The sequence below is a fragment of the Trichoderma breve genome, chromosome 2 (genome assembly GCF_028502605.1).
Source record: "Trichoderma breve strain T069 chromosome 2, whole genome shotgun sequence".
NCBI classification, from domain to species: domain Eukaryota; kingdom Fungi; phylum Ascomycota; class Sordariomycetes; order Hypocreales; family Hypocreaceae; genus Trichoderma; species Trichoderma breve.
Window position 1 is genome coordinate 4,536,263 of NC_079233.1, and position 27,849 is coordinate 4,564,111.

At 49.0% G+C, this 27,849-nt stretch overlaps 9 protein-coding genes across 9 annotated transcripts; 4 read left to right on the forward strand and 5 right to left on the reverse strand.

Moving 5' to 3' along the window:
* Nucleotides 1-144: 144 nt before the first annotated feature.
* T069G_03608 (alpha/beta hydrolase fold domain-containing protein) lies at nt 145-1,366 on the forward strand (the record flags this gene model as incomplete). Its single annotated transcript, XM_056170818.1, has 4 exons — nt 145-213; nt 287-581; nt 642-1,022; nt 1,083-1,366. 4 exons carry the CDS (start codon nt 145-147, stop codon nt 1,364-1,366), a joined length of 1,029 nt encoding a protein of 342 aa, XP_056031710.1.
* A 25-nt stretch (nt 1,367-1,391) lies between these two features.
* Nucleotides 1,392-3,110, reverse strand: T069G_03609 (uncharacterized protein; the record flags this gene model as incomplete). The annotated part of the gene is made up of 2 exons (XM_056170819.1): nt 1,392-2,976; nt 3,028-3,110. 2 exons carry the CDS (start codon nt 3,108-3,110, stop codon nt 1,392-1,394), a joined length of 1,668 nt encoding a protein of 555 aa, XP_056031711.1.
* Nucleotides 3,111-3,946: 836 nt separating this feature from the next.
* Nucleotides 3,947-5,623, forward strand: T069G_03610 (carboxylesterase family domain-containing protein; the record flags this gene model as incomplete). The annotated part of the gene is made up of 2 exons (XM_056170820.1): nt 3,947-4,270; nt 4,316-5,623. 2 exons carry the CDS (start codon nt 3,947-3,949, stop codon nt 5,621-5,623), a joined length of 1,632 nt encoding a protein of 543 aa, XP_056031712.1.
* A 272-nt stretch (nt 5,624-5,895) lies between these two features.
* T069G_03611 (major facilitator superfamily domain-containing protein) lies at nt 5,896-7,787 on the reverse strand (the record flags this gene model as incomplete). The annotated part of the gene is made up of 5 exons (XM_056170821.1): nt 5,896-5,946; nt 5,999-6,097; nt 6,156-7,197; nt 7,273-7,445; nt 7,524-7,787. The coding sequence occupies 5 exons, from the start codon at nt 7,785-7,787 to the stop codon at nt 5,896-5,898; spliced, it is 1,629 nt and encodes a 542-aa protein (XP_056031713.1).
* A 2,649-nt stretch (nt 7,788-10,436) lies between these two features.
* Nucleotides 10,437-12,275, reverse strand: T069G_03612 (sugar transporter domain-containing protein; the record flags this gene model as incomplete). Its single annotated transcript, XM_056170822.1, has 3 exons — nt 10,437-10,734; nt 10,793-12,040; nt 12,097-12,275. 3 exons carry the CDS (start codon nt 12,273-12,275, stop codon nt 10,437-10,439), a joined length of 1,725 nt encoding a protein of 574 aa, XP_056031714.1.
* A 3,026-nt stretch (nt 12,276-15,301) lies between these two features.
* T069G_03613 (glycosyltransferase family 20 domain-containing protein) lies at nt 15,302-18,253 on the reverse strand (the record flags this gene model as incomplete). Its single annotated transcript, XM_056170823.1, has 5 exons — nt 15,302-15,858; nt 15,943-16,150; nt 16,226-16,919; nt 16,965-17,884; nt 18,128-18,253. 5 exons carry the CDS (start codon nt 18,251-18,253, stop codon nt 15,302-15,304), a joined length of 2,505 nt encoding a protein of 834 aa, XP_056031715.1.
* Nucleotides 18,254-21,275: 3,022 nt separating this feature from the next.
* Nucleotides 21,276-23,484, forward strand: T069G_03614 (fungal zn(2)-Cys(6) binuclear cluster domain-containing protein; the record flags this gene model as incomplete). The annotated part of the gene is made up of 2 exons (XM_056170824.1): nt 21,276-22,405; nt 22,470-23,484. The coding sequence occupies 2 exons, from the start codon at nt 21,276-21,278 to the stop codon at nt 23,482-23,484; spliced, it is 2,145 nt and encodes a 714-aa protein (XP_056031716.1).
* A 1,147-nt stretch (nt 23,485-24,631) lies between these two features.
* Nucleotides 24,632-25,794, reverse strand: T069G_03615 (zinc-binding dehydrogenase domain-containing protein; the record flags this gene model as incomplete). The annotated part of the gene is made up of 3 exons (XM_056170825.1): nt 24,632-24,712; nt 24,768-25,133; nt 25,204-25,794. The coding sequence occupies 3 exons, from the start codon at nt 25,792-25,794 to the stop codon at nt 24,632-24,634; spliced, it is 1,038 nt and encodes a 345-aa protein (XP_056031717.1).
* Nucleotides 25,795-26,379: 585 nt separating this feature from the next.
* T069G_03616 (nmrA-like family domain-containing protein) lies at nt 26,380-27,408 on the forward strand (the record flags this gene model as incomplete). The annotated part of the gene is made up of 3 exons (XM_056170826.1): nt 26,380-26,412; nt 26,479-26,901; nt 26,962-27,408. The coding sequence occupies 3 exons, from the start codon at nt 26,380-26,382 to the stop codon at nt 27,406-27,408; spliced, it is 903 nt and encodes a 300-aa protein (XP_056031718.1).
* Nucleotides 27,409-27,849: the final 441 nt, after the last annotated feature.

The following is a 27,849-nucleotide window of genomic DNA, read 5'->3' on the forward strand; positions in this document are numbered from 1 at the left end:
ACTGGGGAATAGTGGCACAGCTCAGCTGCATAGTATATGATTCCACGCCGTGCAAACACAGTTGTCCATCATTTCTCACGATATTTGAGCGAAATTCTTTGCATATTGTAGATTGTTAGCATTTCATCATTCATACATGCGAAAATGGAACACACCAACGGGTCAGATGTTTCCCAAAACATTATTGAGGATGCGGACATGAACTATATGCAGGTGGGGTCACAAGTTCCAGCCATCTTTACCCCAATGTGCCATTGACATGCGCTAATCCGAGGTGAATCTCAAGGAATTGTTCAAGTTGCCTCCATCAAGAATCGCAACTATACACCCAGCTGATCATGTAGAGATGCGCAAGTGGCTCACTGAAGAGTACATTACTTGGCCGAAGACTCCTCCTGTTGAAGCAAGATCGCGTGCTATCTCCAAGATACACATCCAGACTGTTCCGGTCACATATGAGGATGGAAATCAATTCGCAGTTCGAGTTTACGATCCGGAAATTAAAGACTCGAGCCCAAGGCCAGCTTTAATCATGTATCATGGGGGTGGTTGGGTTCATGGATTCCCAGAAGTGGACGAAGGTTCGACACATCAAAATACATACCCCTCGATCTTGGAGAGATACCTGACATCTATCACAGGAACTGCGGAATTCTTCGCGTCTGAGTTGCGTGCAGTGGTGATTAATGTCGATTATCGTCTCGCTCCCGAGAATAAATTTCCAATTCCTCTCAACGACTGCTATCAAGCAGTGCAGTGGGCAATAGATAACGCGGCGAAGTATAACATCAATCCGGATAGAATCGGTCTTTGGGGTTGTTCGGCTGGTGGTAATCTTGCTGCAGCCGTGGCACTTCGGGATGCAAAGGAACACACTGTTCCTAGAATTCGCCATGTTAACTTGGTTGTTCCTGTTACATGCCACCCTGATTTGTATCCTGAGGTTTTAAAAGCTTCAAGATCATCAGGCCGCATAGACAAGGACGTCGTTGGACAGTTAGCGGTCCTCAGAGCAGTATGGGGTAAGTCGAGCAACTAAAAACGTCTTCTTACTAGATAATGTATCTAATACATGATCACAGACAACTATGCAGGTGTCGAATTCGCGCACGGATACGCCTCGGTGCTTAAGACTGAAGTTCCAACTAATCATCCGCCATGTCATATCACGGTGGCTGGCCGGGATGGACTTCGAGACGAGGGTATAGCATACGCCCTGCATCTGAGAAATGCAGGTATAGATACCCAACTGGAGATTGTCCCGGGGGTTCCTCATGGGATCACATTTCCAACCACAACACTAGCAGCAAGGCAATTCTTCAGAAACCAAGTCCGTGCGTTAGACTACGCACTGAAGACAATTTAGATAGAACAACAGAGTCGATATTAGTTTAGTTGCCAGGAAATAATTCTACATCAGTATTTCCAAATGCTCGACCATCGTATTCTAATTCATGGCCAGATGTGACAGGCCGCGGCACCTCTTCAATACATATTGCGACGAGGCTAAGTCCAGGTGCAAATGACCCCTCGCAATCTGCTTTAGAAACAATGTGAATCATGTCGCGTATCAGGGAAGAACAACATTGTAATATGTCGAGGGCGGATGAAATCTTAAACATGGTATCCGCAAGCGCAGCCAGTTTACCGTGGCCCACTATTCGACAAGCCCCGGGGTGAAGAAACTTGGTGCGTTGGACTGCAGTCATGCCAATGATTTGTATTATGTAGCGCGCGTTTTCTTTCCTCTCGGAAGAGTACCCATTTTCCGATAATGCATGCCACCAGTGGGTAGCCAGTTGCCATTGTCTGGTGATGGCCACGTCTGCTGTTTGGATCAGACAAGAAGGCTTATTGTCATCGTGATTACTCAAGGTGGCCAAAATATCGTCTTGAAACTCAACACTAGAGACACCAGCGGTATCAAGAGCGCTATGAAGCCGGGTCATAGCGTATAGAAGCTCAGCGGCTCGTTTGTCTAACGATTCATAAGGTAGAGTAGATAGCAGTGGGGGAAGCTGCTTTTGCTTGTGTTCAGAGATATACCATCTATCCAAAACTTCTTTCGGAGGAGGGCTAGAGGGGTTCCTGGAAATTCTTCTCTTTCCCCGGGCGCCATATATCGAGTTAGATGCCGCTTCGGTAACGAATAGCAAACACTCAATACGGTGGTATTGAACTATCTCTATCCGGTCGCATGGGTATTTGACGAGATCCATGAGTCCGATGGCTTCTGTTAAGTAAAGGAAAGCGCGATTGTGCTTATCTCGAACGCTGTATGCTATGAAAAGGAAGATTGAAGCGATCACGGTATCCAAAGACGGGGAATCGGCATAATGGTAGTAGGGTGAATTGGCCCGTGATTTCTCTGTCGCTCTTGAAAGAAGGTCTAACCGCGCTGGGCTGCGGTCGGGATAGTGTCGAAACTGACTGGCCTCGTTGACGAGAAAAATTGAGAGCAGCATCGTGCGAAAGGTGGGATCTGAAACGTGGTCCCCCCGTTCAATCCTGTTGAGCACAGTTTCCAAATTGATGATTGGATGACGTTGGTAGCACTTAAGGCAAAACAAAGCCAATTCGGCGACAATATCTTGCCATGAAAAGGCAACTCCATCGGTGCTTTCGATAGCGGCAACAGAGAGCTGATCATGGCTGAAATGAACCACATTCTGTTCTTCCAATGCTGGATTAAGTATGTCTGCGGATGTCCCGAGAGCCAATCGTTCCCATGGTTGTTGAATGGTGTCAAGATTGGAAGCTGTGGAATCCGCTCCGGCATGACCGTCTAGGTGACCGATAGACGATGCAGAATCATCTTCACCAAAGGAGGAGAGATCAAATTGGACAGGCGATTGTTCCGAAAAAGAATCGTTTGGCATCAAACCGTGTGGTTGACTGGCATCATTGTCTGGAGTAGCATTCACTGCTCTGGAATTTGCTTCCAACGCTTGGCTGGCCCGAATGGCCTCGAGTCGCCTATAGCTGTTAGAAGAAAATTCAACCTTCTAGATTCACAAAATAACACACCTTCCAGTTCTGGGTCCTTTTCTTCCGAATTCGTCATTGTATGTACAGCGGATATCTGTCCGTTGGCAGCGAAGACACCTCATATCTGATGGTGATTCGGAGGGTGACCCTTGCCGTCTCGGACACTATCAGCTCCATTAACGGCTGTGTCTAAAGGAGGTGTGGAATAATGCGGGTGGTACCTTGAGTTTCCGACGACGGCACGCGTCACAAGCCTTCGGCATTGCTGCCTTGGCCGTCGTTGTGGCCGTAGCCGGGCTTTTGCTTTGCTCCATTTCTATTCAGTACTGACCGAAGATTGAATTACAGCCTTCCAGCAGGCACACGATGGATGTCGGGGTACGTTGGGGTATGCCGGCGTTTGGACGTGCATGTTCTCTGATGAGATCGTGATTATGCATCCAACTCTGGGGGAATTGCGGGGGATCCGTGTCGAATCACGCTATCCCCGCAATCTGACCACGGAACTCGGCTACGAAATACGAAATATTGGCTACTTTTTGCGTACTCGTATTAGCTTCGTTGCCCCTTAGTCAATATTAGTCGCCCCGACCGAGAAAGCGACCGAGAAGCAATCCGAGACAGTCGGTGAAAAGGAACAAACCATGAAAACACCAAGCCAGCTGACATGAAAGCGTAGAATTATTACCAAAATTTCTTCCGTTGAGCCATTGTACCGCGGTTGCTTCTGACTACTAGGTAGTTTACTGCATTTGCGATACTCATGACCCGAGGCACATGAGAATACCTGACATGTAAGCAACTCCAGAGTTGTCAGCTTCTAAGAGTTGTCAGCTTCTGTTAAATAGATAGAGGAGGTCCGAATCAGCCACTGCTTGTTTTCTGGGGATTATCGAGTCAGTTTAGTTCATGTTATTGCCTTTCACATAGCAGCAACCTTATTAGTTGCCCCCACACCATGTTCAGCCTCACAACATTAACGGGACTCCTTCTTGCCGTTGCCTCTCACGCACAGTTGGCTGGTGCAGACGGTCCATCCGTGGCCTTGCGCTATTCTACAGTTGTTGGTTCTAGCAGTAATGGAATCGACAGCTTCAGAGGCATACCTTTCGCGCATCCGCCAGTAGGATCGCTACGACTGAAGCCACCACAACCCATAACTTCTACTTTGGGCGAGGTTCAGGCAACTGCTACTCCGAAAGCATGCCCCCAATTTTGTTCGCAATACACTCCCAGTGGCCTACCACCAATTCTACTGGATATCATCACGAATATAACGAATGTAATACAAAACCAAGACGAAGATTGCCTGACACTGAATGTCCAGAGGCCTTCAGATGCTTCAAGCGGTTCCAAGCTTCCTGTAGTGTTTTTCATTTATGGAGGAGCTTTTGAATCTGGCGCAACGCAGGGAGTTGACTCCACAAATCTCATCAAAGCCTCAATTGCTTCTGGTACACCGATAATTTTTGTGGCGGCAAATTATCGACTAGGGGGTTTCGGTTTCCTCGCTGGCAAAGAGCTCTTCAACGATGGGAGTACCAACCTAGGTCTATTGGACCAGCGATTGGCACTTCAGTGGGTCGCTGATAATATTGAGCAATTTGGTGGCGATCCCGATAAAGTGACACTTTGGGGATTCTCTGCAGGCTCTATGAGCGTCTTTGATCAGACGGCACTCTTTGGAGGCAATAACTCTTATCACGGAAAGCCCCTTTTTAGAGCAGCATTGATGGAGAGCGGCAGCATCCTCCCTGCGGAGCCTGCCAATTCTACAAAGGCTCAACTCATTTATGACAAGGTCGTTGACAGCGCCGGATGCTCGACATCTAACGATACTCTAGCATGTTTGAGATCCGTAGATTTTAACACCTTTCTATTAGCGGCAGAATCCGTTCCCATCTCAAGCAGTTATAATTCCATCGCTTTGTCATACCTACCAAGGCCAGATGGAACAGTCCTCCTTGATTCACCGGAAATCTTGGCTTCAAGAGGCCAATTTGCAAAAGTCCCCTTGTTGCTAGGCGACCAGGAAGATGAAGGAACTCTTTTCTCGGTTTACCAATTGAATCTTACCAACACACAAGACGTTGAGGAATATCTTGGCAGCCTCTATTTCCAGCAAGCCACTGCGTCTCAGGTCCAAGATCTGGTGGCCACCTATCCAGACAATCCCTCGGCTGGCTCGCCTTTCAGAACAGGGCCGTTGAATAACCTTTATCCAGAATACAAACGACTAGCCGCTATACTTGGTGACTTTATTTTCACACTTCAAAGGCGCAGTCTTCTTGAGACAGTAGACCAGATAGCCCCATCAGTACCGACGTGGTCCTTTCTTGCGTCTTACTTATACGGGACGGCTTTTTTGGGAACTTTCCACACAACCTCACAAATCGCTGCGTTTGGGCTGATTCCAGGTTATGCTTCCGCCGTTACACAGGAATTTTACATCTCTTTTTTTAACACGATGAACCCAAACAGCAATGGCTCAACACTACTCCCTACATGGCCATGCTGGGGATCAGGAAAACAGGTGATGCAACTTGGTGCAACTTCTTCATCTTTGTTAAATGACAGCTTCCGATCGGCGTCCTTTGATTTCATCAGAGCAAACTCTCAGGTACTGCATCTTTAGTTTCAGAAAGTAGTAGATAAAAAACCAATGTAACCTTCTGGTCTATTATGTCTAGCCCACTTTTATCTATGGACATTTTCTCCTCATTTCTCTTCTAGTACCTCATAACGTTCTCATCCTCGCTACCTGCCATTGAGTACGCCTTCCCATGGATAAAGATTTATCTAATCCTAAGATTTCTTTCATTGTGGAGCCCAGAAGCCATGCTTAATGAGCTTATTGATCTGCGATGACTGTTGCCGTATTGAGTGTCCAGCCGTTGCACAATGTTCTTATAAATCGTGCCGAGCATTCTTACTCATATGACGGATCTTTCCCCCGAACTGCTTGGTGGTCAGTTGTATTCCTCGCAATGTCTCATAATTTTGGACCTACCTTGTAGAAAATGAAGGGGACCGGGATAAATAGCACGGCGATACCACCGAGAAGCGAGTTACCTGGGCCAAGACCTAGCTGAAGAAAGAGTTGGCGCGCCTAAAAGGAGACTTGTGATTAGTTACAGAAACAAAGAAGGATGTACACTATTTCTTACAAAAAGTGGAAACGAGGCACCGAATGAGGCACGGAAAAGTGCAGACCCCGAGAATATGGATGCTGCGTATGTGGGATATGCGATGCCTAGATAGTTGAAGAGCGGATTAAACAACGTGACAACCCCAATAGAGAAGAGACCCGATCCAATAGTGGGTACGATCCAGTGAATACTCGCTCGTGATGTCCAGCCAAACCAGAATAGGCAAGTTGGAAGAGCGAGACATCCCAAAAAAGTTGGAGGAAGAACCATCTCTGGCGTAAAGCCCGGCTTATTGACTTTTGGGACGAGGTTGGTTCTAATCCATAGTAAAAAGAGTGCCAATGAGATGAGAGCAAAGATGAAAATGCTTAGGAAAACCAGGCCTTGCTCGCCTTGGTTGAAGCCGTAAATATCTCCAAACACGAGCGGAAATGACTCGAACCAGATGAATAGTATACCATACAGGAGACCGGCGTACAAGTTCATGAGTAGAACTATGGGCTCAGAGAATGTCAAAGTAAAAGCTCTGGCGAGGACGATCAGATGATCTCTTGTGGTATAATGCGCGGCGTCAATCTCGGACTGGCTCCTAAGTCGACTGTCCCCAGTCGCCTTCCTCAATCTTTTGGCCCTTTTGTACAGTATGTTTGCTGCACTAGTTTCAGGGAAAAAGAAAAACATTGCAGCCAAAACCAGCGTGCAAATCCATGTAATTATCCATATTGTCCAGCGCCATCCTTTAGCAGGGACCAGATATCCGCCAATGATCGGACCAAATACAGGGCCGCAGAGACCAGCTGTTCCCCAAATGCACAGTAAATAGGAGGCGACAGAGGGGTCGTATAGATCAAGGATAGTACCGCCACCGGTGGATAGACACGGGCTACCACAGAAGCCCGTCACCCAGCGAAAGACGAGAAATACTGCAATATTTGGAGCAAATCCAACGGGAAGCTGAAATAGGATAAAAGCGAAGAGTGTCCAGAAGAAGATACCGCTGCGCCCAATTTTTGGCATCTCAGATAATGGAGACCATAACATGGGGCCGACACCATATCCACTGGCAGTAATAGAAAAAGACGTTAGCGAAGACATTAATGCCTTTGAATCTCATAATGGGGCCGAGTTGCCTTACAAAGTGAAGAGAGAGAGGCCCAGGGTTGCTACGATCTCGCTGACGCCAAAGTCTTCCATGACGCCCAGCTCACCTGGAACATAGATAGAACTTGCCATATAGACAGCAAAGTTTAAGACACAAAGCTGAAACATCATGAGATTTTTCCAGGCCAATGGCCAATTTCGAGGATTCTACAAGTCAAAGAGCTGGCTTTAGAGCTACATCATTCCGCAGATAAACATTATAGGGGCAGTAGGGGGTTGTCTTACCTCGGGGTCATCTGGTCCATACCACTCTACTAGGAGAACCTCATTGCCGCCATCGTGAATGACGGTATTCTGCAAAACGCTATGCTCATCTGCTTCGTTTTTGCGCGAACCTCTGCCAGAGTCATTTGCATGTTCGGATGTATCTTGGCGAAGGAACTTCTTCCATAGTAGTGGATTGATCTCATCAGGATATTGAAAATTTTTATTGCGAGAAAGTAGACGCATCAACAGGCCAAAGGTAGTTGTGTGAAATTGAAAAGCCATACTGGGTAAGAAAAGCGCAAGATTATTCGATGGGGAAAAGGGAAATCCGCTAAAACTGAGGTTGATTGATCATTGCCAGTAAACGACTTGAGCCACGATGATAATGGCGAATGTTGCATTTCAACGGCTTCTTATGAATGGAACAAATGGTCCAATAAATATAGAACATGAGATTGTAGATGTTTTCTTGAAAGAGAGTTTTGCGGATTGGTAACATATCCGGATTTTGAATGGAGCTAAGTCTAAAGGCCGCTGTTTGATGTGCCAGCTTAGCATAGCGGATATCACGCAAATTCCTGGGTGTTTTGCCCCCTTACGGCTGTTGAGATCAATACTAATCTGTGATGTAATACCAGTTGATACTCTAGCTTGTCTAAACGTAATGAATTGTTCAAGAGGCATGAAGCATTGGTAGTGTTGGAGTGGCTGGGAAAAGATTGTTGTTAGTTCGGTAGAGCAAAATGAAACTTCCGAATTCATCATTCTCTTCATAATTATACATTTTTGTGCTCACAGGGGTGAAAAGGTCACATTAGTTTCTTTATTTTCCTTCAATAAGGAAAATAACCTCTGCTATATGAGATTTTGTGATATCGCCCAATCATGCCAGTGGATTGTCTTGAACGCATATGAGCCTGAGAATTATACACTTCGTATGTCTATTGTCCCATTTCTAGAGATCTATCGATATATAGGGCCTTGATATGTATGCTAGCCTCAGCGAGAGTATCACATTGATACTATACTTTTCTAGTATTGGGGCGATGCGCGGCGAAGTATCTTTCATTCAGTTATTATTAGTTAAGAAGAGAGAGCCAAGGTGTTTACAAAAAAGAGGGTATCGAGAAATGAGCGTATTCCCAAAACAGATAACCCGCACATACCCACCACACTAAACTCATCTCGCAATGGCGAGCGTATTCTCCCCATGTATATACACACATTCATTTGGGGTCCCTATTTCCTTGCAAACCGCATGAGTGCGTTGTTTGTGTACTCGGACAGACATGGTGTGGTAATGAGCAAACTTTGCCATTGTGAAAAGAAATAGTGCTCCTGGGTTAAGATGTCGGATGATTGAAACATCTGCATGCTATTCTAGTGCCATGCAGCTTTCTGAGCTGCCTACTAAAAAGAACTCAGTGTAAGATCAGTGATAAGAGGATTAAAGTTCTTCCTAATACTAATAGTACGCTGCAGTAGGATGTTTGGTTTCGCCGTTGGTGTCCCACTGTATAAGGATAGGAACCTGGATTGCAATGAAGTGCAATCCTGAGCCACAGCCCAACGCCAAGATGGTCTTTGGCTTTACCCTTTACCCTAACAGTAGCTTGTACAATGTAAACCATAACTTAACTACTCATAATATCTTCTTCTATCTGCAGCTTGCATAAAACCGGAGGAATTGGAGTTAACGGAAGTACCGGAGATTAGTTACATAGCCCCGAGTCTGAAGACAAACTTTCCTCCATTATATGTCCAAGCATCCCACCTTTGACTTGTTAACAGGGTAACTGACAGATGAAAATATTAGTTTTCAATCAATCCATTGTCACTTGCGATGTGAATTGCATTAATGGCATCTAGGGGTGGCTGTATTCCAGCTTTCTTTGTTGAAGAGATGATTTCATGAGAAAGACTTACCAAGAGCCTTGTTATCTCGCCAGAGAGCGAACTGACCGGTCATGAGAACCATGAACAGACGATTATGAACAATTGCAGCGGCGAAAATAGCGATAGGCTCATACAATCGACATCTACTGATACATCATTCGACAAATGAGACTTGTTAACCTGGGAGAGGACAGCTTTCGGAAGCAACGAATCTGGTAGCGGTACAAGGAACCCTGAGTACCTGTGTCAATCGAGATACTGGCAGAGCCTTTGGATGGCCTACTGTTTGAACAAGATGGCGACAAACCTGGAGTAGAAAGTCGCAATTCCTTCTTGAATGAGAATCTTGTCGGACACATGGACCAGTTGGTCGCAACACCAAAGGGTAAAGGCGAGACCGGATGTAGGTGGCATCAATGGAGCGAAGTAGACCGCAGTCCTGTTCTTGGAGAGTTGTTTCGAGCCCGAGAAAGTCAGTAGACTTCTACTTTTAAAAAAAAAATCGCAGACCAACTTGGAGGGCTCCCTGCATTTTTTGACCTATAGTATGGAGCAAGTAAACGGGACGGCATAACACAATGAGGGCCTTCACCTGAGAGCTTTCACCTGAGAGCTTTCACCTGAGAGCCGGCCGCAAGCTTTCCAGCATCTATATCTTTGGCATATTATGAGAGGCGGACGACAACTCATGCGTCAAAAGGTGATGAGCCGGTCCGAGAAGATCTTCATCGAGGAAATGTGTTATTTGATTTCTCACATGCCTCTCACTTCAAAGATTTCTTGATCCGAGATAGTTAAAAGGTGGAAATATCCATCTACGTAATTAAATTTGCACCAGCTCAGTCACTTAAGATTCGTTAAAGTTCAATGATTAAAATTCATATGCTTGTTCAAAAAAATACACACTAGGTGAAAGAATCCCCAGCTTCTGCCATTATCCTACAACAAATCAACTTGGTATATCCAATCTCCCATCATCAATATCCAACATAATCATAAACCGCATTATTTACAAGATAAATCCATCATTTTTCTTTAGACGTGTTCTTGGTGGGCCGGGCCTTCGGGAGTCACATGCTTATCCGAAGTCTCGTTGGCAATTGCGTTCTCGCTGTCTTGGTCGGCAAGGACATCAAGGTCGACGCCAGCCTTTCTGCGGATGTTGGCCATGTGCTCGGGAGGAGGTGGCACCCACTTGCTGCTCTTCCAGGGAAGAACATGCTCGAGATACATGGTATCGATCTCTTCAAGGGTGCGGCCCTGGCCTTCAATGACGAAGAAGTAGATGATGAGGGCTCCCACAAAGTTACAGGCAGCAAAGACATAACCATATCTATAATTAAACTGTTAGAAACATCTTCGTAATCTGTCAAGAAAAAGTGTGCACATACCTAAAGTCGATGGCGCCAGTGATGAATGGTGTGAAGAAACCAATGCAGAAGTTCCAGATCCAGTTACTGGCAGTGGAGAGAGCCATACCCTTGGCACGGTATCGTGAAGGGAAGATTTCGGCCTGAATGGTCCAAATCATGGGACCCCAAGTAGTGGCAAAGCCAAGAATGAAGAGACAGGCGAAAACGATGAGGACAACACCTGGGGTGGGGGTAGCCGAGGGATCGTTAAGATCAAGCATGAAATGACCAACAGAGGCGAAGATCAAGAAGCAAATGAACATCCAAATGGAACCGGCAATGAGAGACTTGCGACGACCAAAGTGCTCAACCATGTACAGACCAATAAAGGTGACACCAAAGTTGATACTGTTGAGAATGATCTGAGTGACAAAGGAGTTGATCTGCACCGACTTGAAGATTGTGGTACCGTAGTAGAAGAAGTAGTTGGCACCGGTAAGCTGCTGGAACATCTGCAGAGTCATACCAAGGGCGATACGATAAGCCATACGGGGAGCTCGGAACATGCCGACAAACTCCTTGATGGGGCCAAGCTGGATCTTGTCTTCAGCGCGGAGCTTGCGCTCAATTTCCGTAATCTGAGTGTGGACAGCCCAGTGGTTCTCTGTTGCACCGTATACACGGCAAATGGTCTGCTTGGCGCGCTCCTCATGTCCGTGTCGGAAGTCGTATCGAGGAGTCTCAGGAAAGAGCAGAATACCGAAACCAAGGATAAGGGTCCAGATCCATCCTAGGCCAATGACGATTCGCCAACTGCCCGAGTTGCCGCTCTGGTGCTTGACAGTGCCGTAGTTGAAGCAGGCAGCGAGCCAGATACCCATGGTGATGAAGAGCTGGTAAGCGCAAACCATGGCACCTCGAATCCAGGCGGGTGCTGTCTCAGCCTGGTACATGGGAACAAGCAAACTCAGGGCGCCAACACCCAGACCGGAAACAAATCGTCCAATCATGAGCTGGTACCATGCCGTTATAGATGCAATCTGAATGACAAAACCGATGGAGACAACCAGAGCCCACAGCGAAATGGAAGGCTTACGACCAACGCGATCAGCGATGGGTGCAGCTACCAAGGCTCCAATAAGAGTACCGATGGACAGCAGAGCGACGATGAGACCAGAGCGAACATTGCTAAAGTATTTTGTGCCGTCAGAGTGAGTGAGACCGAACCGGTCCAGGAAATCGGGCATTTCCAGAAAGCCAGAGATCTGACCAGTATCGTAGCCAAAGCTAGGAACGGGTTAGCTTGGTTCATTAGCTCCAAGTCAAATAAAGCGTCAACTTACATCAATCCACCCATTGAGACCAAAACACCCATGGCGAAAGACCGTCCAGTCACACGTGGCAGAGGAGAATAGTCCAGGCCAGAGACTGAAGGTCGACCAAAGTCGGGGTTGTGCTTCTCCGACGCAGGATCATGCTGGTCGAAGTAGATGGTCATAAAACGGCCCCGTCTAGAACGCATTGTGAAGTATATGTTGTTGTGTCAAAGCCCTTGAATGGCAATGGTGATTGTCTCTGCTGGAGACTTATCGCTTAGGTATTAAGCGACTATATGTAGGATATATATGTGTGTGTGTGCAGGAGGTGACGTGTCAATTGAGTTGAGAAGGAAATTGCTGCTGATCCGGGAGCTTGGTCTCCTAGTGGCAGATGAGGTAGTAGTGATGCTGGTAGTGTATCTTGTTGTTCAATACTGAGACAGATCGTCAACTGAAAGGGGGGGAGGCATTGGGGTATAAATGTTCTCCAACACGACCAAGGCCGCCACTGATGCCCGGTCCGTCTCCAATGACCTAATTCAGCCCAAACACCCACGCCATATGGTCACGATCAAGAAACCGTGGGACCGGCCCAAGTCCGGCCGTTTGGTGGGTGGACGAGCAGGCATCTCGAGGCATGTTGCTAGCCCCGGATCATGACGCCCAAGGGGGAAGAGGGAGAAAGTCTCCCCACCCCACGGGTTCGGGCTCGGGGAAGTCTCCAACGAGTCGAATCCTGGGGACGGCCGACAGCAGAGGCAAGTCAGGTGCAAGGTAAAAAAAAAAACCGCTGAGAGGGCGAATTGGGTGACAAACCGCGGCGCTCTTCCCACCATACCGAGAATCTCCTGGCCCAATTCGGTCCTACTCTCCAGACTTTCTCCATTGCCTTCTCCAGTCTGCTGTGGAGAGGGAAGACAAAACAAACCAGGACAAGAATCCGGGTTTTTGGGCGGCGGCCTCGTGACACGATTGGTCGGTGACCCCCGAGAGAGAGCGGGAGAGGCGAGGGAAATGCGAGGTGAAGACGAATGAGGATGAGCAAAATCGCGATTGACCGAGTCTCCACCAGGCAGAGGGCAGATCCACCAAGAAAGCTTATGTACACCAGTACTCCGTACAGTACCAGGAGTGACTTGTTTCTGCTGCTTTATGCGGAAGTTTTCCTGTTTGGGGGACATGTCTCGGCATACTCGGGCTCCAATTTTTCCTTCTTTTTTCTTTTTTTTTTTTTTTTTTTTTTTTCACTCCAGAGACTTAAAACATGCGTATGATTCAGCACAAGCCGCATTTGCAGATCCCCCTATCATAAAAGATGTCGCTCACAATTCCATACGCGCAATTTGCATTGATATGTCTCAGCTGAATTAGAATTAACAACGTGAAATAGTAAACCAGCAGTCGCAGAACAGCATGGTGCCTTCCCAGCCTCTCTCGTGTCACCACAGCTCCTTCCCTCACCCAGCAGTCGCCCCTTCCCACACACGCGCCCATGACGTCGTATCTGCCGCCCCGGCGCCGGCAAGTGGGGCAAACGCCAAGCACCGTCTCTTCCGGCGGCCTGCCCTCGGCACTTCCAGCCGATGACGTCGTCTTAGTGGTACATCATCTGTCACTGGCCCCCAAGCAAGGCCAAGCGGCCAAGAAGCAGCAGAACAAGATAGTACTGTAGCATCTACAGGGGGTTTGGGCAATGCGGAACAAGAGCCGCGTGGTAACGGGGCGGAGAATATTAGGAAGCTATTACAGATGAAGAGGTTAAAAACCTACGAAGCACGCCTAGACTGGCTCCGACTGGTTACTAAGTCGACTGCATTTTGCCCTGCTGGGGTCGACTGACACTGACAAAGGCATGACAAGAGAAGCCTGGAGAAGGATCCACGAAGCCCCGTATAACATAATCCAGCGGGAAGAAAAAAAGAGAAGAGAAGAAAAAAAGTAAATGGAAGAAGAAGAGAAAAAAAAAACCTCCGAGTCAGCAGATGTCCTGCTTTCGGTCCTTTCCCGTCCACAGAACGCGGTTGCTCGGAATCTGCATAGTCCCCATGACCCTTTTCTGTGTATGCATATGCAAATCTCATCCGTCTGGTGCTGATTCAGCGGCGCTTCTTCGCTGCCACGGTCCATCTTGTCATGCAAGAGTTGACAAAACAATCACACATAAACACCAGATCACCACCCATCTCCCCATCCGTCCTCCCATCCCACCTCCCGCAATTCGCCTCGGGTCCCCCGGAATAGAGTTCAACGGCCTCTTTTCCTATTCTGCCCTTCTCCAGATTCTTGTGCCATCCATCACACGACATACAAGGCCCTTTGAGGTCGAATCAGACAAGCGGGCGTGTGACAGGCCCGGATCCCGCAAAAGGCCACCATCCCCAGTTATTTGGAAACAGAAAAAAGTCGGGCTGCCGAAGAAAGGCCAGAGAGTTTCAGCCCGTCTTTGCCTCCACCATGATATTTCCACAATGCCACAGCCAATTGAGCCTCCAATTGCAGAGATCTGCCTCGTAATTCGCCGTCGGATTCGCCTATTGCCGCCACGCACGTGCGGCGCTGTCCAAATGCCAGAGTGGCATTCCTAGATCGACAGTGTGGTTGAGACACTGTCAAAAACACGTTTAAGCGCCGCCTCTCGTGGCAGCCACCTCTGCAAGAGGCTCTGCTCTAGCCAATGCTTAGCCTTGTGTCCGCAGCTCAGCTTGTCTTGCTTATCCCAATTCTTCAATTTATGCCCAATATCTTGGAAAGCCACAGCATACTTGATTAGTGCCGATGCCATTGCAAGATCGTCGATGTCTCTTCTGAGACCCGATTCAGCCAGCCACGTTCAAACAGCATGTCGTTTTAAACTTTGTCTTATATTCCGTGCTAAATGAAACGGCCAATGCTATAGGTACTTTGCCAGTCGACAAATGTCTTCCGTTTCAGATGCGTCGGGATGGCCGCAGCCCCCTATGTCCCGTATTTGCTTTCCATTTCCATCCTCAGTTACTCTTCACCTCAAGGTTATTACTAGCCCCGTACGCCACGCGCCATCCTTCGTTCTATTACCGTTTCTATACATCCCAGCCCTCTTCTCTCATCTTCAAAGTGCAATCGTTAAGAAATTCCCAAAGCTTTCAACATCTCGTTGAAGCTCAACTTTTCGGTCAACAGCTCCGTAGTTTGCAATGAAACAAACATGCTGCAAAGTAACAAAAAAAAAAATGCGATGAGAAGTCGTTCTTCACAGCTCCTCGGCCGGGATGTGTCCCTCGACTGTGCTGAGAGCTGCCAGATTGACCTCTCCCACACGCTCGAGGCTGGCTGGGTCGCCAGCACCGGCCAGCAGTCCCACGCACTCAATCACATCTTCGGGCTCAAGCAGGTGCCATTTGGCGAGCGTCACCTTGGTGCTTGCCCCCACAGTAACCGTAAAGACGTGTTGATCATCCAGGATCGTACCTGATGCCCCGTTGAGACTGCGGAACATGTCCTCATCCGTAAAGTCGTCTCCGGAGCAGAGAGCAAACTCGATCTTTCCAGGGTGCGGATCCTTCTCTGTCGGGGCAGCTCCCGGGTTGTGATAGGTGGCCACCAGCCGCTTGGCAATTTCACCCTTGCTGATAAAGGTAGGGCGTACCTCAATGTTGGCCTTGCCCGGCATCACTTCGACCTCCCACTTCTGGCCCACTCCAGCTTCCAGCTCCTTGTGGCACTCGCGTGACATGTGTAGGCCCTGCTCGGGCTCGGCAAGTCGGTAATGCCAGGTCAGGGCGCAACGCTTTCGCTCGATGAAGGAACCTATGAATAGGGCGTTAGCTTCTTTTTTCTACCAATAGCAAAAGTGTACTCGTTATGGTAACTCTAAATCAATCAGTAACTCACCTGGAACCTTGTCCGTGTATCTCTGGAACACCTCCATGACTTCTGCTTGCCAGCCCATGTCGAATTTCTCCGCCAGGTTGATCCACTCCTCGCTACCGGGGTCTCTCATGAAGCTACCATGCTCAGCGGAGAACCCAATCTGGGGGATGTGGCCAAGGTGCTGCTGGAGGAATTCTTGGTCTCGGCCCGAGATAATCCAAACCGAATTCTTAGTATCCGCGGCAAGGGACTTCAGGTACCGGATGATGCGCTCCGAGGGCACCGCAGCGCTTGGTTCGCGTACAATGGGCGTCAGGGTGCCATCGTAATCAAACATGAACAAGCGCTTCGATGCAGAGCGGTAGCGAGACAGCAGGAGGGCACGATCAAGCAAGGGCGTTGATTTGCTTGAGTTGGTTTCGGCCAGCACAGAGTGCACTTTGCGAACGAATTTGGTGATCCACGACTGCACATTTTGCGTCGTGACGTGGTTGTAGAGGCTAGTCTGCATCTTGGTGCGCTCCTCGACAGACATGGTCAGTGCCGCGTTGATCTTCTCCGCTACGCCCGTGATATCCCAGGGGTTGATGTGGATTGCATCGCGGAGACTACCCGCTGTTCCACTAAACTCCGAAAGAATGAGAGGGCCGTTATTGTCCTTTTGGCAAACAATGTATTCGAGACTGGTCGTATTCATGCCATCGCGAACCGAGGTGATGAGGCCAATGTCGGCTGCACGAAGCAAGGCGAAATACTCGGCCTGGTTGAGGTACTGGGGATAGTGCTGCACTGGCGAGAAGCCGAGGCTGCCATATTCACCATTGATCTTGATGATGAGCTCGTTGACTCGACTGGCATTCTTGTTCTCCGGGTCGTCCTTTTCAGCCTCGACGCTGGTGGGAGATGTGACCTGGATCAAAACCACCTTTTCTCTCCAGTGAGGGTACATTTCCAAGAAGCGCTCAAACGCCTGAAGCTTTTGAGCCACGCCTCTTACACTGTCCAAGCGATCACGGCCGACAATGATTTTCTTGCCCTCGTACATCTTCAGCACCGCGGCGTGCTTCTCATTGACAGTATCCGCCCAAGCGGTGCTTTCTACCTTGTCGGCATCAATACCGATGGGGAAGACTCCGACCTGTACTCTGGAGCCGTACGCATCGATGCCAAGGGTGTCAGATGGGAAGCCGAGAATGCGGGTGCAGCAGCTGAGGAAGTGGCGCGAATAGCTGTACGACTGGAATCCCACAAGATTTGCGCCAAGGATGCCCTCGAGCACCTCTTTGCGGCGAGGCAGGCATCGAAGGAATTCGCTGCTGGGAAACGGCGAATGGAGGAAGAAGGAGATGTACATCTTCGGAGCACGTTGGCGTAGCATGCTAGGCAATAACATAAGATAGTAATCGTGAACGATGACGACATCACCAGGCTTGTAGATCTCAATGATCTTGTTGGCAAACTTCTGGTTCATACGGTAGTAATCTGCCCACTGAGCGCGTTCCTTGCGGCCATCGGTAGGCTCGTGCTGCTTGTAATGGAAGAGTGTGTAGAGGTCATGCTCAGCATAGCGCCTCCAACGGGCCTGGTCCTTGAGCATGATGCCATCGTCGGTGGCCTCGCTCTCGTCCGCAAGCCAGACAGGCACGGTGCGAATGGTTTTGCTATGGGCCAGCTGCTGCTCCAGCCGCGTCTGGTCTCCCTTAGGGACCCAGAGTCCATCAACTGGGGGAGGTGTAGGCAATCGCGTAGTGGCATCGATCGGGACGGGAGCCGACAGCGAACTGACGGCTGTGGTAGCGGTAGCCGCAGCTGAAGGGGTGTCTGGGGGAGAGAGCGGGTCATCGTCAGGGTGTCCAATCTCGCCTGTCCAGGCGACAACAGTATGATTCCATGGCGTCGCATCAGACGAGAGATAGGCGAAAGAGTCGATGAGGGCCGACTGACCACGGCGAGGCTTCAGATCCTGCATTGTGAAGCGAGTCAATATCAAAGATGCTCACAGTTGGGTAATGGGAAGGTAAAATATTCAATCGGAAGGAAAAGAATCAGAAGAAAAAGGGCCAAGAGGTCAAGAAGAGCGAAGAGTCGCGAAAGCTCGCTGGCGTCAACGTCAAAAACTATGCGATCTGCGCAGCAGAGCTTCACATCCCTGGGCTTGCTTCTTCCTCGAAGCCGCAAAGTCAAGCTCGAAATGAAATGCACTCACCCAAGCGCCGCCCTTGTGGTATGTCACAGCATGGGGGATGTTGAAGGTCGCGGAGATGATGTTCCCAGTCAAGGAGAGCTCGGGGTTGGCTGCGCGAATCTCTGAGAGAGACTCACGGCGCGCCATTGTGCCGTTGCGCGCAAAGAATGAGGATGATTCTGGTGGTTTTGTAGAGCTTCAATGTCTCGAGGAAGTCTGGAGGAGGGGGAGGGGTACAAAGTCAGCTGCTGGCAAACAGGCGGAAGTGGGCGTTGGGTGGCAGGTATCTTACTTTGGTACTAAACGCTTTTGATACTTGGTGCGGAATCCTCAATGCGATGGCGGGGTGCTGTTACTTGAAGGGCAGAGTAACAGCTCAGCTCTCGTAGTACCCGAGTTGCCCTGGCCAGCCCAAGATGTTGCACGATAAAGGAAAAGGGAGACTGTAGGAGTCAAAGGGAGGCTCGCTGAGAGGACCTGGAGTGTATCGGCGCAAGGCACTCCGAACTCCGTGCTTCGTATCGATACGTGAAGAGTTCAAAATTCAAATCGCTTCGCTGCTGGTGAATGTGGGAGATTGCAGGGAGAAAGAGCAAGAGGGAACCGTTGACACTTGGACGATAAAAAGGTGTGGCTTAACAGCGATACTAGTACTCCGTGCTCTGGGGGCGTCGCAACGTTATCTCCTTTCCATCAATTCCCTTGAACTCGAGTCCATGACCTGTGACTTGTGCCGTCGCCCTATCGGGAGCTCCAGCAGCGGGTCGTGGCCCCTTGTCAGCCGTGGCTCGTTCGAAGCTTGTTCTACAGCTTTCTGCGAGCCGGGGCGACATTACCATTAATGAGGGGCATTTATTGCCATTGCAAAGAACATGGATGCACATATCAAGCTAGGTAGGTATGCTCCGTACCTTGGTAGTACTTGTGCTGCGCGTACAAAGAGAGGGCCAAGCTCTACCTAATCTATTAATGGCACACGGTGCAACGCTGTCGAGATTCTCACAACCTCAGCCCGCACGCAACCGTTAAAACGCCCTCACACCCAACCAGATGCTGCTCTCTTCAGCACGTCCGTCCATAAATTCACTCAAAGAGGGGGTTTTTCAGGAAGGCTGTTCATAAAGACCTCTCGGGCCGAATGAAAAATCTAGGCATTGCTTTGAATGTGCCTCTTTGTCTGTCTACGAAAACCCATCGGACACGTCGGTAGGCGCTGACAACTCTACTGTGGTCGTCAACGCGTATTCGACCTTCCTCGAATACAGAAGCCCTGTTTGGACCGACGACGGACGTGGGCTCCAGCACGCAGTCTATGACCTCTAAAAAGCTAACCAGTGCTAATGAAATGAAGCTGGCTGGCAAACCTGGGCAGTGGAGCAGCACTAAGGCAGTTCCAGCACAAGCCTCGGAAAACGAAATATGGCGAATGGGGCCGAATGGTTCATGGCTATTCACCAAGTAAAAGGCAATACGGAGTAGCACCCACGACTCCATGCAATAGCGAGGCTGTGGTTGGATGTTGGATCCCAGCGGAGATTCTCCGTACGGAGTAGCAGTAGCTCAGCGGGGGAGCGACCATTGCTTCTTCCCCCAGGCCGATGAAGGCCACCCCTTTTTGCTGCTGGCCAGGAAAAAGGAGCTCGTTAAGGAGAAGGCAGCTTGTGCTTTGTGCGTGTAAACTATACCTGAGACGGCCGGCGGTGAATGAGAAAATAAATATGTAGCATGTGACTCCCATGAAGATAATTTCATTTCTCTGGTTAATTTCAGCTCATGTGTTTGGGTGCTCGTATGGCTGCCAACTTTCGAGGCTGAAATAACTTGCAGGTGGGCTCAGGCACGGAGTAACTGTTGGATGCAACGCTACACATGGACAGATTACACCGGCTCAACACGGTGTCAATTTGGATAGCTGCCCCCCTATAACAAAGAAAATCCGAGTAGGCTACTGCTACTTCGTACTTGTGCTTACACTTGGGTTGGAAGTGTTGCTGCCTGTCACCGATCCCGCCCGTCCCTGACAGCCATGCCGCTAAAATACCCACAGCTGCGTAGAAGCATGTTGCTAATGATGCAGAGAGGCTCCGGAGCAGAACGTCGGAGCAGAACGTCCTGTCAGATACACGCATAATAACGAGCATGCACTTCTAGGCCATCACATCGATTTTGACTACCGAGATCCTTCATAAAATTCAAATATCTCTGACGCGGCGGCAACTCGATAGCCTTGATCAAGCAACAGAGCGACAGCTTGCACTCGTAATGAACCTGCTGTACAGTACAGAAGCAGAAATAATGGCGAGATGGATGGAGCTTTTTTCACGTGCTTTTGTGAAGCGCGCATCCAATATTACCCACCCTCACTCAACAAAGATGTGGATGCGAGTGACTTTTTTCCAATCAGAGAGAAGCTAGGGAGAAAAAAATGTCGCGCGTCACGACAGCCGTTGATCGGCTCGCACAGAAGCCGATCTGCGAGTAGTCAAAATCATTGACAGCGATTCTGTTCACTTCCTAAACGACGCTAGTATGACAAGCACATTGCAGGTTTGTACGGCCACTACGTCAAGCTTACGCGTGGATTTTGCAACGTCTTTTTTCAACTACTAGTGCTGCTTTGCTGTTGAAACCAAGATGTGCTGTGATTACTACAAGCTAAAGCCCTACATTGTTAGGTAGTAGGAAAACGTAAGAGAAATGGCTTGTTGTCTCTTTTGTTATACCGGTAAAAATGCTCTCTTGCATATGAAACTGTTTCTGGTCACAGTGGTCTTGACTCGGTGGTAAACTTTCGAGTCTGAAATATGTAAAAATACCGACTTCAGCAGCTTCGTCAACCAACGGCTCGTAACCACGCAACAAGTCAACAAGATGAATGATGTATATGAACGGATAATAAAGAGCTGCATATTCGCCCGAAAATGAATCAAAATCCTACATCAATGTCGAACAAAATGCCAAAATGTCAAATGCACGCCCCGTCAATATGGCCTACCCTGTACCAGATGGTAAATCGTGATACGTCACGTGATCTCGTACCTCCATCCCCCCAATCTTCCTCTCGCTTGCGTCTCGGTATCGGCGTCACCTCGCTTCAACAACCCACAACATCCGGGAATCCGCCGACAATCAGCCATCGCGACAACAGCCTCGCTCTGTCGTTTTCGCCATGTCGGCTTCTCCCCCACCGTCGCCGTCGCAGCACGCTACAGCCCACGCCTACGCCAGCAATGGGCTGGAGATCCTGCAGGCTGCCAGCGATGCTGCTCAGGCCATCCAGAATCACCATCCTCTGCAGAATGCCGCTGCCGAAGCCGTCGCCCAGTCCCATGCTGTCGGCGTGCCCATCGCGCCCGCGCCCGAGCTGGCGCCGGGACAGCTTCAGCAGCATCTCGTGGCCGGGCCGGGAGGCGTCATGCGGGATCCCACCATCAACCCCAAGCTGACGCGACTTCGACGCGCCTGTGACATGTGCAGCATGCGCAAGGTCAAGTGCGACGACTCTAACATGCCTTGTCGCCCTTGCCGCGAGCTTGGCGTTGACTGTACCTTCAATCGCGAGACCAAGAGACGCGGACCGCCGAACAAGCACGCCGAAGCTGCTAAGGCGGCTAAGAGAGCTCGCATCGATCAGGCTGTAGCTCCTCCTGGCTTCCCCTCGTCTCCATCGCCCCAGAATGCTGCCAAGACGCTCATGACCATATCGACGGATGGTGTCTTGGATGCAGAGGCAATTGCGCCAATGCCCGTGTTGGAGCTCCTGGTGGATGATTTCTTTACATACATCCATCCGCTTGCTCCGTTTCCCCACGAGCCCACCTTTCGACAGTCCTTTGCGAATAGAGAGGATCGATTGAAGCCCGAGTTCCTGGGGTTGCTGGCTAGTATGATTGGTACTTTGGTCGCATCGTTTCCGCGCAGTGCGAGAGAGCATCTCAAGGCGCAGCACAGCACGCATTTGTTCCCCAAGGCCATTGTCATGATTGAAAAATGTCGTGACATTGCCCTTCTCACGCGTGGGAGCAGATGGGTTTTGAAACAACCAAAAACGCTGGACGACGCTGCCACCAGCTATTTTCTTGGACTGGCTTCCGGCTACACCTTGCAGTGGAATGCATCTCGCCATTTCATGGCCGAAACTTTGACTCTGCTCAGAGAACTCGGCTTTAGCAGGCCCAAGCACCCCGGAGAGCTGCCTACCTTTGGGAGTGACAGCTTCGCTCCTGATTCGATGCCGTTCAATCACGTTAAGGACCAGATTGGCAAGCGTATCTTTTGGTGCCTGCTGCTAGGCGTTCGGTAAGGCTTCTTGTTCATGCTCATCTCCCCTTGTCTATCAACTGACAGCTAATTTCATCTTTAGCTCGTTCTCGCAGCTCGGCGCATCCCATACCGATATCGTTATTGCCCCATCAACCCCCAGCCTTCCCTATCCTGCATATCCCGAGAACGTAGATGACATTTGCGTTCTTGCAAACGAAATCATTCACCAAGCAGAGGGCAGTGTGACGCTTCTTACTGGATTCCGTTTCGGTATTGATATCTACACAACTATGAATGGCGTCGTCAGCCTGGAGCTAGCGTACGGCATGAGCACTCTTCCTTGGGCAGATCAAAGACTCCTCCTTAGGGATGGCCTTTTGGCTGCCAAAAGCATCATTGATAATCTACCGCCAGAGCTCCAGCTGGGCAATTCCGGAGACGAAACAAATCCTTTGGCTGGCATGGAGGATTCCGGCCTCCAATACGTGCCACCAGTGTGGCCCAACACGCAGCCACCACACGATGTGCGCAACATCATCAAAACGCAACCTACGAGGCGTCGACAGCTTCAGTACGAGATACAGAAGGCTAATATTTTTGTATCGCAACTGGCTACAAGATCGTATTTTGTGGAACTGTACTTCAACCTGAGAGATGTCCATCTGAGCGAGCAGCAACAAACTCTCGAGGTCGAGGGTACAAGTGAAGAGGAGAAAGCTATTCAAGAAGATGACAAGGAGATTTTGGAATTCATGTCGGCTGAGCGAGAAATTATCGTTCAAAACCTCTTGACGGTGCTGGGATCCATCTCGCAACGAAATCTCGAACCCAATGGAGGATCTCTCATCAACAAGATTCGTCAGGTTGCCTCCACGCTCCTAAACGATGCCCCTGAAAGAAAAGGGCCGTTTGCCATCAAGTCAGAAGAGGCTCTGTCTCAGCTCCTTGAAGTCTTAATGAAGCTCGAAAAGACAGGTCCCGTGGGAGAGACCCGTGCACCAGACCCGCTTCAGATGACGGCGGAAGATGAGGAAGAAGAGCTGCGACACTGGGCCGACTTGAGGGAATACCAGCTACGTTTCGCCGCAAATGGAGGCTTTGCTGGAGAATTGTAAGATGTATTCCCATCCGAAAACTGGGGTTTCTTTTTCTTCTGCTTCATGTCGTTTCTATATGTGAACTCGGCCGGGTAGCATCCTTGAGACACCCATCAACATATCACATACTTGGCAGATTCTGAAGCAATCATGTATTACTGTTAACCCTTGGAGCTGAGTAGCAAAATTTTTTGGAACGCGAATCAAAACATACGGCTGTAGCTGGTAGAAATAAGATTGCGTCGGTGGTCCACTCTTGCAAGACACTACCCAGTGTGCGAAAAATTCTCCCCTCCCTCGAACTTTGAAACACCAAGGTCAATAGGCAGCATGAAGGCACACAAACAGAAGCAAAAGAGCAAAACAAAGAAAAAACAGATAGGAAAAAATGCAAAAAGAAACATACAACAGCCGGTGTTCGCTGATGGTCACCCACTCAACTACTAATCTGCCGGTTAGAGGCTTGTCTATGGGGGAGCAGACGGGACCCCGAATTCTCCTCTACCTATGGTCGTATGTGCTTGGTGATAGTGTAATTCAGCTTGTATGCACATTGTGAAAATGAGACATTACGTTGATATCTGGCTCAGAATAGCACAGCTGTAAGGCGGGACACTTCTATTCTTCGTTGGACAAGAGGGCCCTTGGGATGAATGCAATCATTATTTTGCCAAGTCTAGGTTGAACATGAGAAAGAAGCCAATACACCGGAAGACTAAGGATGCCCGAAAGCAGTTGTTGTATTTTCTAAGTGAGATTGACAAACTCCAGTCATATTATCCCTGTCCTCTCTTCTGCCATCTCTGAGAAATGGGCTAAATTAGTACAACTTCCGAAAAAGGGAAAAAAATAAAAATAAAAAAGTTGGCGCTTTGATCTAGCCAATCGGTAGTGATCGAAGCTGACAGCCGCTTGGAGAGGTGCTCAGGAGGGCGAAGAGCCTTACCTTCTCCTCTGCTGTGTAATCTATTAATTAATTCTCTGTTGCGGTGACGTGGCTAGATGTCTTGAATTATAAAGCCTTTGTCATGCGGAGAGTTGATTTCCGCTCCGCAGGACTCGCCAATGAGCCCATGACTCTGTCATGCGGCATCTTCTCGTTCGCTTCTTAGGACGGGGTATTACGACGAGAATCTTGAACCAGCAGTGCTAACAAAACACAGCTTTACTGATCTTGTGTATCCATATTCGCTATGTCGATGACAACTCTGCCTTGAGCTTGACCGCTCTGGTAGCGGTTGTATCCCTTGAGACTGTGTTAGTATAGACACACAGAAGCCACGGTCATCTCGGAATCTTACGCTAATGGCGTCTTCTAACGGGAATGTCGAGTCAATGAACACCATAATCTTGCCATTCGAAGCCAAGTTTCCAAGATATGCTGCATTTTGCCCATTCAACGGCGCGCTGAATGTCATATATCGCCTCGGCACGCCACCCAAGATACTCGGCTGCAACACATTTTGAAGTGTGTGTAGAATTAGACTAAGCCGACCTTCGCTGCCGTCACCGACGTTGATGAACACGCCCTCAGGCTTGAGATACTTTGGGCATCGCAGAAACAACTCTCTCGAGCCTACCGTGTCCAGGATTGCATCAAATTGGCTCGCGCTGTAGGACTTCTCAAGGGCAGCAGGTATGGACTTGACTAGAGCGTAATCAATAATCTGCATATTGGCGAGGGAGAGGTTAGCCATTCTCTGTGTCAGTAGCAAAAATGAAACCAGGTCCACTTGCCTCATCTACTCCCAAAGACTGCTTCATCCGATAGGCGTTTTTGGTGGAACAAGTTGTCACGACGAAGGCGCCCAAGTCCTTACAGAGCTGGATAGCGGCTGATCCTACAGCACCACTACCCCCATTGACGAGAACTCGATCGCCGGTTTTAATTTTAGCTTGACGGACCATTTCCAACGCCACTTGTCCGAGGCAGCTTAGACAAGCAGCTTCTGCAAATGTTATATTGGTCGGCTTGGGGGCGATACAATTGACATTCAGTACAATGTACTCTGCCAGCGTTCCCTGATTATGAATGATACTGCCCGATTTAGAAACAGTACCAAACACAGCCGCACCTGGAGCGAATTCAGCCGGAACATCAGGGCCAGCTGAGACTACGCGCCCAGAAAAGTCAAGTTCTGGTATTGCGTTTTTCCTCAAAAGAGACGGAATGTCCCTCATCAAATTTGTTCCTGGGGAAGAGAGTGAAGCGTGAGATATTTTGATCAGGACATCCGAGCCCTTTGGGGCTGCGGGTGCAGGAAGGGACGGGTTGAATGACAAGACTTTCTCTGGCATACCGCCGCTGCTGAAAGTCCAAGCACGCATTGTCGACGGCTGAGAAGTGTTTGCTGCCATAGTGAGTGTTGCTAACGAGTCTGGCTGTAGAAGAGTAATAGTTGAAAGAAAAAACAGCACTGCGAAACTGGGGCGAGGTTACGCGTATATGTACCTCTGTTGCATGTTCTCGCTGATGGCTTTGGACTATCTGATCTGATGATGCGGAGTTTAATGCGGAGTGGCTGTGACTGACTACTCAAGTTATGCCTAGCCGTTTGGCGTAAAGTTGTAACAGATCATGCCTGAATGTAAGACACGGCTCCTTTCCCATGTCGACAGAGCAGGCAGGACGCACACCTGTAGCCATCAAGATTCCAAAGATCTTTAGGATTCCAAAGACTACAGGCTTGCGTCATCAAAGGATCTTTCTGGCATACGTAACTCATACTATACTCGTTAACTGTTGGTTAACCGTTTATTGTAGTTGCGGCTGGTATATGGGGAGAAGCCCCGGTATAAATACTGGGCGTATTCAGTCTATTGAATGTAGAAATCTCAAACGCAGTTCACCTTCAATCGACAACACGACAGTAATTACAGACTTGGCAAGTTTCTGTTCGTAACTGCATAAGAATGGCGAGTTTTCACAATATCGCAGTTCTCGGCGTAAGACGTGCCCTTCTACCGTCACAGTTGTGAGTGAACAGCTTACTAAGAACTACTGGCGTGTAGGGAACTGGCCAAGTTGGCCGACCGATTGTTAAAGCCTTGATAGACGCAAAATTCAACGTTACAGTCGTGACGCGGAGTCTAGGCTCGCATCCTAAGGAAGTCAATGGGGCGAGTTTCGTGACTAGCGACTATACGTACGAGTCCCTTGTTAAGATCTTAACAGGTCAGGAGGCAGTGGTGAGTGCCGTGGCTGCTGGGCCGCCCATCGCAGCTCAGAAAGTCATGGTCGATGCGGCAATCCAGGCCGGGGTCAAGCGATTTATCCCCAGCGAATATGGCTCTAGCAGTATTGATCAGCCACTTGAAGACTTCAAGAAGCTCATGGCACCGAAGACCGAATTGATTGCTTACCTCCGGGAAAAGTGTCGAATACATCCAGGATTTACTTGGACGTGCCTCTCTGGAGGCGCATTGATTGATATGGTGTGTAACAGATATGGTACTCGATGTCGCTGTACCGCAACTAACGTAGACGATAATCAGGGTATTCCCAACGGGGTCTGGGGGTTTTCGGTGTCTGATAGAACAGCCACTATATTTGACACTGGTGAAGCTCGTTTTGACTCTACCACAATTCCTGCTATGACGCGAAGCGTGGTGTCCGTTTTGCAAAAGCCTGCGGACAGTGCCAACAAATATCTGCAGATCAGGAGCTTCGTCGTTTCGCAATCAGAGATTCTTGCATTGTTGGAGGACATTACTCAGTCAAAATGGAGTGTATCTTATGTCAATGCCGAGAATCTTCGCCAAGAAGGCTGGAAGTTGCTTGCGGGCGGCAATCCAAAGGAGGGCATCGAAAATATTGTTAGAGGTGCTCTCTTTCAAGGACAGAAAGACATCTCAGTGTCTCAGGATGCCCTTGCAAATACACAGCTGGGATTACAGACGACGAACCTACGAGACTATCTAGAGAGTATGGTTAAGAACTAACACAACACTCGGGCCAAATGAATGGCAACCTATGTATTTTTCCTGTTGAAATGAGTCTGGCTACCTTCAGAGCAGCCCCCACAGTCATTCAGGCGCCCCCTTATTTATAGCTATCTAACTATGATTGACGGAGATATTAATTTCTTAGCAGACTTTTTGGTCGCACTGAATGGAAAGCATTAAACGTAGGAGTAAGAATGCAGAAAAGGAAAGAAGTCTCGGTAATTCGAGCGCATGATATAGCTTAAATGTTTTTGGAACAACGGTTTAGCGCGAGCGACCCCGATTCCATATTATGCATCAGATGCTACCAAAAGGAGAAACCACATGTAAGCTAGGATATTCGGCACTAGGGAATGCCAGCCAATCCCACGCGGGGCCTGACACACTCCCTACAGCCCACTGAATGGAAATCTGCCTCTTGGAGAGATGTGGTATCTT